General features: G+C 44.5%; 1 protein-coding gene across 1 annotated transcript in view; it reads right to left on the reverse strand.

The window, feature by feature from the left end:
- Positions 1-7,772: 7,772 nt before the first annotated feature.
- Positions 7,773-16,476, reverse strand: part of RBFA (ribosome binding factor A) — a 40,189-nt gene continuing 31,485 nt past the window's right edge. The window contains exon 7 of the mRNA XM_082259135.1: positions 7,773-8,140. Coding sequence (XP_082115261.1) covers positions 7,774-8,140 — 367 coding nt within the window. The 3' untranslated portion in view covers position 7,773. The remainder of the gene's footprint in view (positions 8,141-16,476) is intronic.

The following is a 16,476-nucleotide window of genomic DNA, read 5'->3' on the forward strand; positions in this document are numbered from 1 at the left end:
TAAAATAAGTACTTGATCCATAGGTGTGCACACAGGGTGTGCCAGGTGTGCCTGGGCACACCCTAATCACCTAGGGCACATTAGCATTATCGCTCTGTTTGCCAGTGAGGAGATGGGAAAGATCTCCCTCGGACCTGTTCTGCCATAAGAGAAGTGCCACACACTTCTATTTCACTTTGCCAGCAGGGAGAGTAATGTACCGGGGCCATATACATGTAGGCAAACACATGCATGTGTATTTAAACTTTGGGGTGCACACCCTAATGCAATAGGCTGCGTACACCTATGACTTGATCCCCTACCAACCAACAATAATTCTGGCTCCCACAGACTGGCTACAGTATGTGCTCATGTGGTACACAGATTAGTCCTGTCATTTTAAGAAAGTGCTTCGAAGGAAGTTTGGGCACCCCAGGTAAAAATTTGTATTAATGTGCATAAAGAAGCCAAGGAAAGATGGAAAAAAATCTCCAAAAGGCATCAAATTACAGATTAGACATTCTTATAATATGTCAACAAAAGTTAGATTTTATTTCCATCATTGACACTTTCAAATTAACAGAAAAAAAATAATGGCGTCTTCAAAAGTTTGGGCACCCTGCAGAGTTAATATCTTGTACTGCCCCCTTTGGCAAGTATCACAGCTTGTAAACGCTTTTTGTATCCAGCCAAGAGTCTTTCAATTCTTGTTTGAGGTATCTTTGCCCATTCTTCCTTACAAAAGTCTTCCAGTTCTTTGAGATTTCTGGGCTGTCTGTCACACACTGCTCTTTTAAGGTCTATCCATAGATTTTCAATTATGTTGAGGTCAGGAGATTGTGAAGGCCATGGCAAAACCTTCAGTTTATGCCTGAAAGGTTTGGTTGGTAAAAGATACCTGTTCACAGAATCTCTTCCATTCTTCCTCACCATCATGGGAAAGACCAAAGAGCTGTCAAAGGACATCAGGGACAAGATTGTAAAGCTGCACAGGGCTGGAATGGTCTACAAAACCATCAGCAAGAAGCTTGGTGAGAAGGATATAACTGTTGGAGCGATTATTGGCAAATGGAAGAAATACAAAATAACAAATATAAAAAAAATAAAAAATACAAAATACAAAATCAATTGCCCTCGGTCTGGAGCTCCATGTGAGATTTTGCCTCATGGGGTAAGGATGATCATGAGAAAAGTGAGGGATCAGCCCAGAACTACATAGGAGGAGCTTGTGAACGATCTCTAAACCATTTGGTAACACAATACGCCGCCATGGATTGAAATCCTGCAGAGCTCAAGAAGGCACATGTACAGACCCATCTGAAGTTTGCCAATGGAAATCCAAATGATTCAGAGAAAGATTGGGAGAAAGTGCTGTGGTCAGATGAAACTAACATTGAGCTATTTGGCATTAACTCGACCCGTGTTTGGAGGAAGAAAAATGCTGACTTTGAGGGGCCAATGGATCGGCCATGTATTGCAAAATCTTGGAAGAGAACACTGAAGATGGGTCGTGGATGGGTCTTCAAGCATGACAATGACTCAAAACATACCACCAAGGCAACAAAGGAGTGGCTCAAGAAGAAGCACATTAAGGTCATGGAGTGGGCTAGCCAGACCTTATTCCTATAGAAAATGTATGGAGGGGGCTGAAACTTCGAGTTGCCAAGTGTCAGCTAAGAAGCATTAAGGATTAAGAGAAGATTTGTATAGCAGACTGGACCAAAATCCCTCCTGAGATATGTACAAACATGGTAACCAACTACAAGAAACATCTTACCTAGGTGCTTGCCAACAAGTACTAAGTCATGTTTTGCTTGGGGATCAAATACTTACTTTCCTCACTGAACGGCCACTCAATTTATAAAATTAGCATTAGGTGTTTTTTCTGGACTTTTGGTTGATATTCTGTCTAAATCACTTAAAACACCTATGATAAAAAATATAGACCCTTCATTTTTTTGTAAGTGGTCAAACTTACAAAATCTGCAGGGGATCAAATAATTATTTTCCCCACTGTATATGAATGTCTTTGTTCTGCCTGTAATGCAGGCTGATTTCACCATGTACTTTGCTAGAGTGGAAAAAAAACCCACTAAAAATAAAAAGAAAAGAAAACAAAAAAAACAAAAAGAAGTTAATGGATTTTTTTTCTTTATATACGCAAAATGTTTCCTTGCATTTCTATTTTAAACTAATTGTGTTGTTTTACAGAGTAAGGGAAACTTTTTACTCGTAAGAAGGTGTTGAGGACCTTCAAGTCTGGAATCAGGCAAACCCCATTGAGCTTTGGAACAAAGTTTGAATAAAAGCCCCAAAACTAATCCTCAGAGGAAACTGGAACAATTACTCCTGAAGAGTAAATTTACTGCAAGGTAGTCTGAAGGGCCCACCATCTTATTAAAGTAACTGGGTACCTGTTTTTGACAGCTACCCTGTCCCCACTTCCATCGGGCCTCGCTGCGGCGAAGTACGTCAGCAGTTTGGCCCCCTCCTCCCAGGCCAGTAAAAGAGCACAGCGTACTTTGCACATGCGCAGTAGGAAACTGGCTGTGAAGCTGCAAGGCTTCTCTCCCGGGTTCCCTTACAAGCAATGGTGGCAGCAGCAGACATTGGAGGGGTACTGACATTGCAGAATTCCAGGACCGGAATCCTTTCTAAACACTTTTTGCACAAACTTTCTACAGAGATGATTTCCGCAGCCAAAAGGATCCTGTGCATTTGTACTAACATGAGAAACAGACAAGAATTTTGATGCAGGGAGTACAAACTGTCAACACAGTAGTGCAAAGATACTGAAAAGAGCTCCACTTTCTGGGGCATTGAGAGATCATTTAGGATATATCCAGGGTTGCACACCATGCGCTCAGCCCAGACTGCCAGGGTTTGGAAAACAGCTATAGTACACGAGCATCACCAAATGGATGGCTGACCTTGACAGAGCAAACTAGGCTTTGAGGCTTCCTCATACAAAACATCCTGTACAAGTGGGTGATCTGGGAGGGATCTTGAAGGTCTTAAATACTGGTATCCTAAGGTACAGCAGGTGGGGGGACAATTCTAGTTGCAAACAGGAGTACCCCTTGTTTACCAGAACCTAAATGGTTTCTTTCAGCTTAGGAGAGATTAAGGGCAATCTTGCCCTCCTCATCAGAGAACAACGCTGCCATATTGGACAATTTAGAAAAGATTTGGTAAGGGTTATCAACTTATGCCTTGTGCGTCCCTTGGTCTATCAGAGCAGAGACTTTCCCCTTCAGGTCTGCCATAGAGGCTGAAAATGAATCTCATTGTAAAAAGGAGGAATGAAAAGTACCAGTGGAGATCAGGGGAGACTGAGATGTGGAGAGCGAGGTGCCACGTTTTGAGAGGAAATCTGAATAACTTTATCACGGCACTGTGCAGAGTATTTGCTGGCCTGCCCCCTCGTCTCATTTCCTTTTTGTCGGACATTGTCCATATAAAGTGAGGGGATCCCTTAAGGGGTTCTCACAACCTTAATCAGTGCACACATTGCTTCTGGCCTAAGGTACTCCCGCCACCCACCCCTCGATGAGACAAAGCACGCAGGCTGGGTTAGAGGGGCTGAGGTGTGAGGGGTTGGGGAGAGACCCCACCTGGAAAGGTGCAAAGCCACAGACCCATTACACCAGGGTACTGGCTGCTCCCCAAAGAAGAAGAGCCTACCAGGTGGGGACTCCCTGCTTCACCTGTTTCTGGAAAGCATACCCTCTCCTCGATTGTGAGGGTCTTCAGGGACTGGAACTACCAGAATTTGGATTGCCACTGCAACTGACATGTAGAGCACTCTTCAGCTAACTGCACCAGGTTGCACTGATGTACTGAGGGTGAGTACCAAATGCAGTGTTCAGTGTTAAAGGCAACGATAGAGGCCGGTTAAATGTCTTCCAGTATATTTGGAATTACAGGCCAGAAACCTGCTCTAGAGGGGAGTCAGCCATCACCTTGCCAGTGTCTTCACCTGAAGATGTCAGCGTAAAATCCATGATCAAGGCCTAAAGTGGTTGTAAGCCCTTACTATACCCAGATGAAACAAATCCAACTATTTAAGTTGTACCTGATGATCTGCAGCCATTTGTCCTGTACAACCTTCTACAACACAAAGAATAACAAAATCTGGCAGCATCTCGCAGCAGCAAAAAGCAGGAGGCAGGGATCTGAATTTACCTGCCCAGCTCAGGGAGAAGAACTTATTGGAGGGAAAGGACACACCTCCCTCCTCACTCTATACTGAGAACAAGCACAGCTGTGAATATCAGTCACAGGCTGTGTGCTGGAGCTCTCCTCCCTTTTACCTCTTTTCTCATGGTCCTGGGGAAAAGCGGTCAGAGGTGACTCATGCTGATAACAGAGGAACAAGGCAGCAGAGAGAAGTGACACTCAGAACTTTAGCGAGAGGCAAGTACACAGTACAGAAGGATGTGCTTTGTTCATTTTTCATGTCTGAGGTTTACAAACACTTTAAAAAGGAGCCCGTGTCCTTTACTGAATGAAATAAATAAGAAATCGTATTTTTGTCTTTTTTTTTTTTTTAAGTTTCCTTTTTTCACATTTGTCCCTTTAATTTGTTGCTTCAGGCCAGGCCCGGACTGGCCATAGGGCACACCGGGCGTTTGCCCGGTGGGCTGGGTCTGCCGGCCCGCATGTCTTAAAAAGAGCTGTCAGGGCTGGCCGCGGGTAGATATGCACATATATGCATATTCCCCCGCCCACCAAGGAGATCCATGGTAACTGAAGGATATGGTTCGCGCATGCATGGGGGGGACAGAGAAGCAGAGGCCACCGCCTTCTGTATATGCGGCTAAAGCACCTTGCTGACTTTCACGAGACCCGCCTCCGGCACATGAAACTTGGCGAGGCGCTGCAGCCACCTGTAGGGAAAGCAGTGCGACTGGGGTACGCCCACCCCTCTTCCCGCCCGTAATGAGGTTAGATCCGATGCTCTCGGAGCAAGGGGGTGCTCCTTTCGTTAATGGTAACTATGACCTTTTTATAATTGGCTCTGTGAGTAATAATTTACAGCTGGCTTTGTGAGTATTGAGTAATTATTTACAACTGGCTCTGTGAGTATTCATTTATAACTGGCTCTGTGAGTATTTATTTATAACTGGCTCTGTGAGTATTTATTTATAACTGGCTCTGTGAGTAATAATTTATAGCTGGCTCTGTGAGTATATATTGTACTGTAACTGGCTCTGTGAGTATTCATTTATAACTGGCTCTGTGAGTATTCATTTATAACTGGCTCTGTGAGTATTCATTTATAACTGGCTCTGTGAGTATTCATTTATAGCTGGCTCTGTGAGTATATATTGTACTGTAACTGGCTCTGGGAGTAATAATTTAAAGCTGGCTCTGTGAGTAATAATTGTACTGTAACTGGCTCTGTAAGTAATAATTTATAGCTGGCTCTGTAATAATTGTACTGTAACTGGCTCTGTGAGTAATAATTTATAGCTGGCTCTGTGAGTAATAATTGTACTGTAACTGGCTCTGTGAGTAATAATTTATAGCTGGCTCTGTGAGTAATAATTGTACTGTAACTGGCACATAATAATTTATAGCTGGCTCTGTGAGTAATAATTGTACTGTAACTGACTCTTCGTAATCATTTATAGCTGGCTCTGTGAGTAATACTTTTTACTGTAACTGGTTTTTCAGTAGTCACAAAGTCAGTTGCAAAGCATTACTCACAGAGGCCAGCTATAAATGAGTTTTTCTTAATGCCTGGCTTTGTGAGTACTCCATGATGCTTTGCGAGTACTCCATGATATCTTGCTTAGTGAGTCATGCTTTATAACTGGCTTTGATAACTTGTTTTCTAAAGTAATAGCTCCCAAACCCTGTTCTAAGGTTACTTTCGCACATGCGTTTAGGCACAATGCAAATGGCAGGGGCAGGAATCTGCTAATTCCTAGTGTTGTTTTCGACACTTGTGAGTGACTAGCTGCGTTGCCTTTTCTGTGTTCTGAAGGTGCAGGAATTGGGGTAATCTTTGGTGTGAAGGTTAAAGAATTGGGGTGATCTGAGGTGTGATGGTGCAGGAATTGGGGTAATCTGAGGTGTGAAGGTGAAGGAATTGGGGTGATCTGAGGTGTGAAGGAATTGGGGTGATCGGAGGTGTGAAGGTGAAGGAATTGGGGTGATCGGAGGTGTGAAGGTGAAGGAATTGGGGTGATCTGAGGTGTGAAGGTGAAGGAATTGGGGTGATCTGAGGTGTGAAGGTGAAGGAATTGGGGTGATCTGAGGTGTGAAGGTGAAGGAATTGGGGTGATCTGAGGTGTGAAGGTGAAGGAATTGGGGTGATCTGAGGTGGGAAGGTGAAGGAATTGGGGTGATCTGAGGTGTGAAGGTGAAGGAATTGGGGTGATCTGAGGTGTGATGGTGCAGGAATTGGGTTAATCTGAGGTGTGAAGGTTAATGAATTGGGGTGATCTGAGGTGTGAAGGTGAAGGAATTGGGGTGATCTGAGGTGTGAAGGTGAAGGAATTGGGGTAATCTGAGGTGTGAAGGTGAAGGAATTGGGGTAATCTGAAGTGTGAAGGTGAAGGAATTGGGGTAATCTGAAGTGTGAAGGTGAAGGAATTGGGGTGATCTGAGGTGTGAAGGTGAAGGAATTGGGGTGATCTGAGGTGTGATGGTGCAGGAATTGGGTTAAACTGAGGTGTGAAGGTTAATGAATTGGGGTGATCTGAGGTGTGAAGGTGAAGGAATTGGGGTGATCTGAGGTGTGAAGGTGAAGGAATTGGGGTAATCTGAGGTGTGAAGGTGAAGGAATTGGGGTAATCTGAAGTGTGAAGGTGAAGGAATTGGGGTAATCTGAAGTGTGAAGGTGAAGGAATTGGGGTGATCTGAGGTGTGAAGGTGAAGGAATTGGGGTGATCTGAGGTGTGAAGGTGCAAAGCTCAATTGATTTCTTACTATTATTTAAGTGGTTTACAACATTTACTTTATTAGATTCCTTTTCGTGTGACGTTGACAGTTTTTTTTTCTTTATGTATCTGGCACTCTCAATTCTTTTTTAAACATTTTTCAGCACACTATCCCCAAAAGGTTGCCTACCCCTGGATTAGAGCAACTCTTTTGCTCCTTCATACTATTTTCAGGACTCCACTATCAAAACCGTGTTAAAGTAAGACAAAAAAAAAGAGCATCATATGGCAGCTCTGACCTAAACAGGCCCTAATCTGTCACATTAAACTAAAAAAGGTACCTAATTGAACCAGCACATCCTGAAACCACAAATCTTGTCACCAACCGCCCCGCGAAGGCCTTCCCCACCCGACCCCCTCCCGGGCTGCTCAGTCTAAAATGCCCGGGCCTATTTTTGGGCCCAATCCGGACCTGCTTCAGGCCACAATCCCAGACAATCCATTCCAATTGTATGACCTAGCTACCTATCACTGCCATGGTAGAAAAAGATATGATGAGCAAGTTTACAAAAAAAAACAAGGTTTTATGCAACTGGTAAATTTAAAAAAAAAAGCCAACATGTATCGTCCTGGGTCATCTTAAATTAAAGTTTACAGGTACCACAAACCTTCAAAGAAAAAAAAATAGAATAAGCAAATCAATGATATAACATTTATTTAGCAGTATTAACATTAAAAATCTACAGACTTTTTTACGCCACATTGAAAGGTTTGTAAAAATAAAAATATTTCAGGACACAATTCCAATGCTGCAGTGTCTAAGTTATAATGGCAGTAAAAAAAAAAAAAAAGAAAAAAAGAAAAGAAAAAGGGTGTATCTGACAAATATAACCACAATAAATGCTTATTTTTGAGAGATGTCACTATTTGGTTCCTCTTCAAGTAAATTTACTAGGTCTTCATGTAGTTCAAAGTCCATCTCCTCTTGTTCCTCAGAGTCCATTGCACTGAGCAACTGATAATTCTGTGGGCTGTCATAAGCAGACCCCTTTTGCCTTTTCATTTTTTTCCTCTGAAAATTCTGTTTCCTAATCGCAGCAAGTTGTTCTTGCTGTCGCTGCGAATGTTCATCGCTGTCAGCTCCAATTACCGTGGCTTTCGTTTTTTTCTTGTAAGCAAAAATTTGTTGGTTAAGTTCTGCATGATCAATACCAAAGATACTGGGTAGCTGTAACGCAGAAGCTTCTTTAAGGGATTCTGTATCAAGTTTCCTTAAACAAAACAAATATTCTTTAAAAATATTATAGCACATGCAATTTAAAAGGCAGCTCTACCCAAAAGTGATACTTAATTTTTACATGGTTTCTAAAAAATTGGATCACATTCTGTTCTTTGTCTTTCTGCAAGAATTCCCAGTTACACCCAGCTGCTGTTCCAATTAAAAAAGCAGAATCTCCATTTTCACGTATCCGAAAGGGGATTTATTCCACTTTTACTCCCACATAAAAATGAATAAAAGGCAATCATTTTAGACTGCGTTCCCCTTTAACACAAATAGATTTGATTTAAAGATTTAAAAGAAAATTTGAGTTTTGTAAAAGAGATCAAAGAAAGATAAGACTTCCGCGCCACGGACTATATGGATGAGTGAACATATATATATATATATACAGATATATATATATCTAAAGGTAGGCTGCAGCCTCCCTGAATGATAGTCCGGAGACTATACAATGAATGTAAGAAAAAGTAGGGATAGTGGCGCTGCCTATATGGATTTAGATATAAATATGGTGAAGACTCTAATGATTAAAAATGTGTAAAGTGCTTATGTGCTGACATAAATATGTGCAATGATACAATATAAATACACCAATACAGAAATATAATCCTAAACATCAAATGGGTGCAAATACGCAAGTGCAATGTATTAAAGTGCCTTCAAGAATATTGAAAGTGACTGGTGCAAGAAATTATATGTGATAAATAACATACATAGGCAATAGGTTACCAATTAGTATAACCAATAATAATAATAATAATAATATTCATGCAATCTTAAGGTGCTTTGAAAAAAGTGCTATATTGTGTAAGACACCCCAATATTACCACCTTAACTGGTAAAGGGTTAGTATAAAGTGCCAACAAAAACCAGTCCTAAATCTATACAGCTTGCAAAGTCCAGTAAAGGATCTAGTAAAAAAGTCTATATGTCACATGCAGTGACCACAGGCAAACATGGGTTGAAATAGGTGACAACACTCGGGTGACAACACTCTGGTGATTGATAGATGAAGAGTAACCCCGTGGTGGGTGGTAAGGTGCTGGGATATCCCTCCAGTGGAAAGGCACACTTACCAGAAACACCCACCCCACACAGGGGTATAGAGCGGGTGTTTAAATGGGTCTCGCAACCCAGCGATATCCTCCTATGCCTAGATGGGGGGCGTGTGCCGAAGGCCTGGCTGGTCCTAGTATGGATAGCTCCTGGTTTGGTCCCCTGTGTTCTTTCCTGATCTAGGTATGCTCCGAGGTGTCCCTCGATTCCACTCCCGATGTTTTATGCCAGAAAGTAAATGATGGACATAGTGTGATGCCGTAAGGTAATTTATTTAGCAATATAATGTACAGAGGTACTCACATTGAGCAGGTAAAATCGAGCGTAGATGTGTATCAGAGAGCTTGCGATCCAAGCCTCGATACCATACGGGTAAACCGGAGGGATATCCCAGCACCTTACCACCCACCACGGGGTTACTCTTCATCTATCAATCACCAGAGTGTTGTCACCCGAGTGTTGTCACCTATTTCAACCTATGTTTGCCTGTGGTCACTGCATGTGACATATAGACTTTTTTACTAGATCCTTTACTGGACTTTGCAAGCTGTATAGATTTAGGACTGGTTTTTGTTGGCACTTTATACTACCCCTTTACCAGTTAAGGTGGTAATATTGGGGTGTCTTACACCATATAGCACTTTTTTCAAAGCACCTTAAGATTGCATGAATATTATTATTATTGGTTATACTAATTGGTAACCTATTGCCTATGTATGTTATTTATCACATTGTAAAAGAGATCAACCTAGTGTAAATTATTTTGTGTTTAAGAGATCTCTCACATGGATGCTCAGCCCCGTAAAGCGTGAAAAGACGTTTGTTTTGCTTTTTGTACTAGTGCCGAGCTGTATGCAAGTGAATGAATAGGCACTGACTATAAAAACTCACCTAGACAGCCAAGTTTGACAGCTACAGATGCACAGATTTTGAATTTGTGAACCCATCTGTTCATACCTGTAAAACTTGGCTGTGCAGAAATGCCTATCCATTTTCTTTATATAAGCATTCTACATGTAGCTTAGTGCTAGTTCAAAAATGAAAACAAACAGCTCTTCACAGTGAAATGCATTGAGGTCTTATGAGGTGGCGGTAGTTCCCGGTTTCTCTCCGATGTCACGTCCGACTCAGGTGGACCGCACGCTGGCTCAGAGAGACGACAAAAGTTTTAAACAGGCTCTATACAGTGGGTGCCGCTTTAGACCACATAAAAACGTGAGTGTATCGGCTTTCATTTTAATAACCCTTTTTAATAAACGTATTGCGTGATCACCCCGGTATTGTTTTTGTTCTGGGTTAAGTGGCCCCTCTTACAATAGGTGGTGGAGCACAGTATAAAAGTGGAGCACAGATATATATGAAAACCATGCATCTCTGATTCACAAATGGTGGAAAAAGAAGCGGAATAGAAGATTCCATTGTTATTATTTTCTGCATGGACTTTTAATACACATACAGTATCTCACAAAAGTGAGTACACCCCTCACATTTTTGTAAATATTGTATTCTACCTTTTTTACGTGACAACACTGAAGAAATTACACTTTGCTACAATGTAAAGTAGTGTGTACAGCTTGTTTAACAGTGTAAATTTGCTGTCCCCTCAAAATAACTCAACACACAGCCATTAATGTTTAAACCACTGGCAACAAAAGTGAGTACAGGCCTATGTGAAAAAATGGATTTTTGTAAGAACTTACCGTAAAATCCTTTTCTCTTAAGCTCATTGACAGACGTAGTCTTCTTGATTCTCAAGAGCTGGGTTATGTTGTCTCCGCAGGAGTAGGACTAGGCAGAATGACAAAACGTTCTGGCTCCACCTTAGGGGCAGTCCCTGAGGGTATATCCTCCCTCTCTCTGCTACAGGGAATCAGTTCTGTTTAAAGCAGTACAGAGAATTTAACCCAACCCAACTCAATGATAGAGGGGCGGGTACTACGTCTGTCAATGAGCTTAAGAGAAAAGGATTTTACGGTAAGTTCTTACAAAAATCCATTTTTCTCTATCGCTCATTGACAGACGTAGTCTTCTTGATTCTCAAGAGCTGGGACATCCAGAAGCAGTGCCACAAATGAGGGGTGGGATTGACAAAATCAAATCCAATCTAGAAGGCCCAACCGGTGCCAAACTAGAAGTTTTAAAGGCTCATTATAAACAAAGAATGAGACTAAAGAACAATTTTCCAACGGAAAAAACCCTCGAGGTAGACCACTGGTCTCCTCAAATTGCGGCCTGCAAAACCTTGCGGCCAAACGAGGCATCAGATGATGCCATTACATCAACTTTATAATGTTTAGTAAAGGTATGCACCGACGACCAGGTAGCCGCCTTGCACACCTGGACCACTGACGCCTGATGGCGAAAGGCCCATGACGCACTAAGTGCCCGAGTGGAGTGCGCCTTAACAGGGAACGGGGGCTCCCGACCCTTAATAGAATAAGCCTGTACTACCGTCTGTCTGATCCATCTGGAAATGGTCGCGGCAGATGCAGGCAACCCCTTTTTGGGTCCATCTGGGATCACAAAAAGTGAATCCGTCTTGCGAAACGAGTCTGTCGTTTTCAAGTATACCCTGATCGCAAACTCCCGAGGATGACTGGGCTTAGGACACAGGGAAGGTAATACAATTTCTTCATTTAGATGAAATTCTGAAACCACTTTTGGTAGGAAGGATGGATTCGGACGAAGAACCACCTTATCTCTATGAACCACCAGATATGGTGAACGACAAGATAATGCGGCCAGTTCTGACACCCTGCGTGCAGAAGTAATAGCCACCAAGAAGGCCACCTTCTGGGACAACGTGGGTAGAGGAATCTCCCTAATATCTTCAAAGGGAGGTTTCTGAAGAACCGACAACACTAAATTAAGATCCCAGGGGGGTAACGGCGCGTGCACTGGCGGAGCCAGATGTCGCACCCCCTGGATGAAAGTCCGCACCAAGGAATGAGTAGCCAAAGGCTTCTGAAAGAAGATGGCTAATGCTGAGACCTGACCCTTGATAGTACTCAAGGCCAGTTTCTGCTCAACCCCTTGTTGCAGAAAAGCCAATATTCGACTAATCGAATAAGACCGAGGACGGAACCCCAAAGGTTCACACCATGCAATGTAGGACTTCCATGTGCGATGATAAATCTTTCTGGAAGTCGCTTTCCTTGCTTCAACTAGAGTAGGAATAACTGAAGCTGACAAACCTTTGTCCTTCAGCACCTGGGTCTCAATAGCCAGGCCGTTAAAGCCAGCGATCGTAAAGCAGGATGGAAGATCGGTCCCTGAGACAGTAGATCCTCCCTGAGAGGAAGTCTCCACGGGACGTCCGCCACCAGTCTGACCATGTCGGCGTACCAAGCTCGACGAGGCCAGTCCGGAGCTACCAGGATTACTGGGATTCCTTCCTCCTCTATTCTAATTCTAAGTCTTGGCAGTAACGCGAGAGGAGGGAAGGCATACATTAGCTGGTATTGCCCCCACGGGGCGATCAGTGCGTCTGCGGTTTCTGCTAGAGGATCGCGGGAGCGAGCCACGAATCTCTGAACTTTCCTGTTGAATCGTGATGCCAACAGATCCACATCCGGGGTGCCCCACCGTAGGCACAACTGGTGGAAAACGTCTGGATGGAGGGACCATTCCCCCTGATCCAGGGTCTGACGGCTGAGATAATCTGCCTGCCAATTCTCCACCCCCGGAATGAACACCGCAGAGATTGCTGGAACAAATCGTTCCGCCCAGCGAAGAATGCAAGCCACTTCTTTGGCCGCTCGGGCACTCTTGGTGCCCCCCTGGTGATTGACATAAGCCACGGCCGTGGCATTGTCCGACTGGATCCGAACCGAGCTGCCCTGGAGCTGCTCGGTCCAGTGAATCAGACAGTCTGATCGCTCTCAGTTCCAATACATTTATCGGTAACCTGGATTCTTCCGGGGACCAAAGTCCCTGGACAGATAACTGACCGAGAATTCCTCCCCATCCGGATAGACTGGCATCCGTGGTCACTGTCGTCCAAAATATTGGCAGAAATGACTTTCCCTGGCTGAGCATCGGAGACCGAAGCCACCAAACCAGAGACTCTCTGGTCTGTTTGCTCAATCGGATCTGATTGTCCAGGGATTCCGGATTCCGATTCCATCTGAGAAGAATCTCTTGCTGAAGAATTCGGGTATGGGACTGGGCAAATGGGACTGCTTCGAACGAAGCCACCATCAACCCCAGAACCCTCATGCAAGTCCGAAGGGAAGACCAGCTGTTGGACAGTAACAACTGGACTGCAGATTGAATCTTTCGGAGTTTCCCTACCGGAAGAAAAACTCTTGTCCTGACTGTGTCTAGAATTAGACCCAGATATTCGAGCCTCTGGGTGGGAACCAGAAATGACTTTTGCTGGTTCACCAGCCACCCGAATTCCTAGTAATTTCTATGTTTTGTAGCAAGGTCTGAGGAGACTCTGCATGAAGCAGAAGATCGTCTAGGTAACCTAGAATTGATATACCTCTTTGGCGCAGAAGTGCCAACATTGGGGCCAACACCTTTGTGAAGACCCGCGGAGCCGTGGCGAGACCGAAAGGTAACGCCACAAACTGATAGTGGTTCTCCTCTACGGAAAAGCGTAGAAAACGCTGATGTCCTGCGAAAATGGGAATGTGAAGATAGGCGTCCTTGATGTCTATGGACGCTAGGACATCCCCTGGATGCAGGAAGGCTGCTACCGTGCGAATGGACTCCATTCTGAATCTTCTTATGTTGACGAAAGAATTGAGTGCTCTTAAGTCCAGAATTGGACGCACTTTGCCCTCTTTCCTGGGTATTGTAAACAGGTTTGAATAAAACCCTTGAAACCGTTCTGTCCAAGGAACGTGGACTACCACTCCTTGTTGTAGTAAATCTGTGACTGCTCTCCGCAGATCTTCTAAACGATCTGCGGATAGTCGGATATTGGAAGGGAAGAATCGCGCCGGTGGGAGAGATCGAAACTCGATCTTGTACCCTGACCTTATGACTTCGCAAACCCATTTGTCCGGGATTCTGGAAAGCCATGGATCCGGGAACCGGCGAAGACGTCCCCCCACCCCAGTTATGGGTGGGGGCGCACCTTCAGGCTTTGGATGGTTTATCTTCAGGTCTGGAGGGGGCGGGCTTTTGCTTGCCCGACCAACGACCCCTGACGCCTCCTGCAGGAGCTTTGGAGGACTTAGTTTTTTCACCCGCTGGACGAAAAAACCTCTTGTGAGCAGAAAAAGAAGGCCCTCGTCTTTGACGAGTTCCTCTACCTTTAAAATTTTGCGGTAAAAAGGTGCTTTTTCCACCGGTGAGATCCTTAATGATCTCATCTAAGTTGGCTCCAAATAGACGCTCTCCTGAAAAGGGGATATTAGCCAATGCTTTTTTGGAACCTTGGTCGGCTAACCAACCTTTTAGCCACAGTGTACGCCTGAGAACCACTGCTGAGACTGATGCTCGCGCCATTAATGGAGTGGCGTCTAACGCCGCATCACATACAAACTGTAACCCCTGTATCATTTGTTCCAACAAATCTGATATCGCCTGAGGGACTTCTTCTAAGTCCCGGCGTAACCACTTGGTCCATTCAGTTACAGCCTGCGAAACCAGACCAATAGCAATTATTGGTCTGAAAGCTGATCCAATCAAGGAAAACATGGTGCGAGACATAGCTTCTATCTTGCGATCCACTGGATCTTTAAAAGACGGAGCGTCTTCTAAAGGAATAACCGTGGCTTTATTCAATCTAGCAATAGGTGAATCCACCACAGGTGGTTCTGTCCATTTCTTAATAAGGGTTTCCTCAAACGGATAACGCCTGTCAATGCGTTTAGAAATATTAAAAGTGCGTTTTGGCAGACGCCATTCTTCTTCGATTGGATTGCCAAAACATTTGGGCAATGGAAAAACCTTCGCCACTTTGATGCGCTTTTTAGTCCCAAAAGGGATCTCAGTTTCAGCTATTTCTGATGGAATACCCTGTAACCTTAAAGTCTCTTGAACAGATACAATGAGTGCGTTTACCAACGCTTCCTCTCGGGCTATGGCGGATGCCGAAACATCCTCCTCACTGTCTGAAGAGACAGGACCCGAGACACCAATACCAGATGAAGTACCTGCAACTGCAGAAATAGGCTCAGAGTCTGAATCCGAGGTTTCAGATAATAAGGGGTTAGGCGGGGGTCGCTTTCTTGCGCCCTGTCCCTGACAAGCCACTTCCACCCGGGACACAAAAGTTTCCATAATAGCTGACAAAGATTTAATTGTCAATGGGGTGCTGGAGGATCCCGCAGACCCCTCGAGGGGATCCGGAGGAGATACATGAGTGGCAGGGTCCATGTTAATACAGGACACCTTTGCCAGCAAAACAAAAAAACTTTTTCTTTTTTTTTTTTTTTTTGTGTGTGTCTCCCCCTAGCGCAATAGCGCCCCTCAGAGTACCTGCTTCTCGATCCCAGAGAGAGAGAGAGGGACCCCCAAGGCTCACCAACCGATGCAGTGCAGTTTCCAACAAACTGCAGTCAGCGTCTGTCTTACACAGACTGGAAGGAGCTGTTTGCTTTTTCCCGGGCAGAAGGCGTGGCTCCGCCCCCTGTGTACGCCTTCCGGCGTTCCCAGCCCTCCACGAGGTAGCTGGGCTCACAAAACATGGCCGCCCCCATAGAAGAGACATAAGACTCCAAAAACATGGCGGCCGGCGTGACCTGAGGACATACATGCATTCGGTCTACGGCAAAATGGCGGCGGACCGCCGATATCGTCTTCCCAGCACATCCACCTGCACTCTGCTAAGAGATGACATATGGATCTACAGAGATACACTGCACATAAGGTAGGATTATACCTCCTATGTCTGCTGTAATGTTACAGTCTGCTGGGTAGAGTGTTAGCTCTTGAACCAAGTCCACTTCCCACAAACACATGCTGTATTACAAGGGGGACTTGTAAGTATCAGATATATACTGACCATATATGGAGGGGCCCATAATATACTGCCTCATAATGAGGAAAAAAGGGAACGTTTACTCACCATACCGAACCGACAGGCACCCTCTCTTCACAATACCCTCTCCACCGGGGTGGGGGTTTGTGGACGCCTCGACTCTCTGGTACCTGGCGTCCAAGCGAGACTTTTAACTCGCAAAGTCAGTCCCTTTACTGGGACTCCGTCGCGGCTGACCTAGCGCACTGGTCTGCACGCGCTCGTAGGCAGAAACCGGGGTGACCACTGGATCTCAACATCCAGCCCGTCGCCCGGCCCCGCATACTTACTTG

Source organism: Pelophylax lessonae (assembly GCF_965119305.1).
Source record: "Pelophylax lessonae genome assembly, chromosome: 5".
NCBI classification, from domain to species: domain Eukaryota; kingdom Metazoa; phylum Chordata; class Amphibia; order Anura; family Ranidae; genus Pelophylax; species Pelophylax lessonae.